At 39.3% G+C, this 2,341-nt stretch overlaps 1 protein-coding gene across 1 annotated transcript; it reads left to right on the top strand.

Moving 5' to 3' along the window:
- Positions 1 to 1,094: 1,094 nt before the first annotated feature.
- SARC_14353 (hypothetical protein) lies at positions 1,095 to 2,284 on the top strand (the record flags this gene model as incomplete). The annotated part of the gene is made up of 2 exons (XM_014291515.1): positions 1,095 to 1,330; positions 2,144 to 2,284. Coding segments are annotated over exons 1-2 (246 nt in total), but the record flags the coding sequence as incomplete, so codon positions are not given.
- Positions 2,285 to 2,341: the final 57 nt, after the last annotated feature.

The raw sequence follows: 2,341 nt of genomic DNA on the forward strand, positions 1-2,341 counted from the left end.
ATACGTTAATATGATCGTTTGCTATGAGAATTCACACTGCAAGTTGAAAATTAAGAAAAGATATTATTCACAGGAGTTCTGCGAATAGAACATAAAACCTACCGTTCAGATTTGATCTCTACGGATCATATATCATATTTGTGCCAAAGCGTTCACGCCCCGCATCACACATAGTTGTTTTGATACATATATGAGCGAGAATCACTTGAACTACACGGATCTTTCAATGTATCAATGCTATTTCATATTTGCATATCTTATATTTGACATGAGCTGTCTTCGATCTGTGCGTGACCTTGACTCGGGCATTTGGCTGCGAGACATGTGAACTAGCAAAAAACAAGCAAGAGAACTCTTAGCCTTTTTGCAAATCAAACCGAGAGCTGTATGTCTGTATATATATTATATATTTTATGATGACCCTTGAGGTCTTGTTGACAGGCTGCCTGCTGACCTATCGCTAGAGTAGAGGCTCTCAGGCTCTCACAGCCTGTGACGGTTGACACTCTTGACAGCCTATTGTTTATGATATTTAGACATTTTGTGTGATACGTTGGCACGTTTACATCATCAATATGCTTTTCAGCGGACAATGTACAAGCCGTTACTGCAATTATTTCATAAAAAGGTTTCTCGTCTATTTCAATGGATTGCATCCGACGCATCGCCTTCATTTGACTTTATGTCTTATGAGCGCTCTTGTGGATATACTTTGCCCGCCAAAAAAAAATTGCGAGATATATGTGTCGTATATATATTATTTCAAAATAAATTTTCCTTTGAAACGTGTGGAAATAATAAACGATAGATATTTTAAAACTATATCTCTGTGTGTCCACCTAGCCACGTGTAACAAATTATTTAGTTTGTTTTGTAAAAATTCAAAAAATTTACTATCATTGATATTGCTTTTTTTTTTTGCCCTTTTGCTCGTGTGTTAAGTTGTAGCCTGGGGCCTGGAGGCGGAGGCCATGTGAATTGTGAACTATGTATGATTTGTTTGATTGTTTTTCTTGTGAAAAGAAAAGAATTATGCACAAGAAGTATGTATATATATACGAAATACAAACATATCTATGGCATCGGAAGCGTTTCTCATAATAGGTAGTGTGTGCTTATAGTTTAATAAAGGTCGATCTAATTAGGTTTTTAGATGGCCAGAAAAAAACTGTATTATACGTAACTATAGCACACCTCAATATAGACGTTTCAAGATCACACTGTTATGAGCAACAGCTTAGGTGACACATGTGTGGTGTGTCACGCGACCTGGACATCCGTTACTGCGTGTGTGTGCAACAAACGCCTATACTGTGGTGAGGAGTGCAAGGTATGTCATGGGATAACAGAACAATGCTTATCGCTCGTCCATGTGTTTGCGTTCTCCTGACACAGATTACTGCTCAAAGATACGTTGAATATTGGATATACATGAATATTTATACTCGCAGGGGTAGATTGTGTGGCAGAGTCAATTGCTGTATATGATATATCACCCAAAATCACTCGAAAGAGGTACATGACATCGCAAGTGTATATGTCCAACCTCGCGTTTCTTTATATGGACCTGTGGTACATGAATCTTCATTGCTCGCGATAGTGCATCGTACTTACAAGGGTCGAGGGATGCAACAAATGGCAGTCCTTGGCTGTGCGCATACATTTACTGTGCGAATTTAGTCATTTGAATATATCAAATGTTGAGTGTGCGCGTGTATACACCGTGTGAATTTTAATTGTGAACAATCCTACAGTATAATCGCTTGCCAATCTCTTGGAAGGCATTCGTATACTCAATTTGCGTTTGAATTCGGGGTTGTTAATGGAGATCTATAAAAATCTTTCGCGAGTCCTTCATAGTTACTAGGTGACGCCGGATAAAGTGGGAGACTAGCGGCATGAATCAATTTATTGGGCATTGTTTTCAATTTGGTTCTCCTGCGGTTAGAGGCATGGCTATACATAGTCAGTATGAACATCCGAATGGGTCGCCTAACCAAATCCAATTGCTATGTAAATGGGCAGTCGAGGGTTGCGTTCCGCATTGTTTTCTACTCAAGCATAGATGTATAATAATAAGACTTTTTGACAATCATAAAACTTAGCCGCACATACATTTCAACCAATTGTGCTTATGATACAGAAAAAAGACTGGGATGGTGGTCATGATGTCGTATGCGAGAAGAAAGTCAAAAGCGAATATGAGTGCTGTGAATGCAGACGGCCTGAGGCTCCATTTTGTTGCCCATGCCTTCAAATGGCGTTCTGTTCGCCAGAATGTCAGGTAAGCACACGTATACATTCTTGGTCTGTCTGTTTCGATAATGTTCCTGCGATGGGC

The sequence above is a fragment of the Sphaeroforma arctica genome (genome assembly GCF_001186125.1).
Source record: "Sphaeroforma arctica JP610 unplaced genomic scaffold supercont1.4503, whole genome shotgun sequence".
NCBI classification, from domain to species: Eukaryota; class Ichthyosporea; order Ichthyophonida; genus Sphaeroforma; species Sphaeroforma arctica.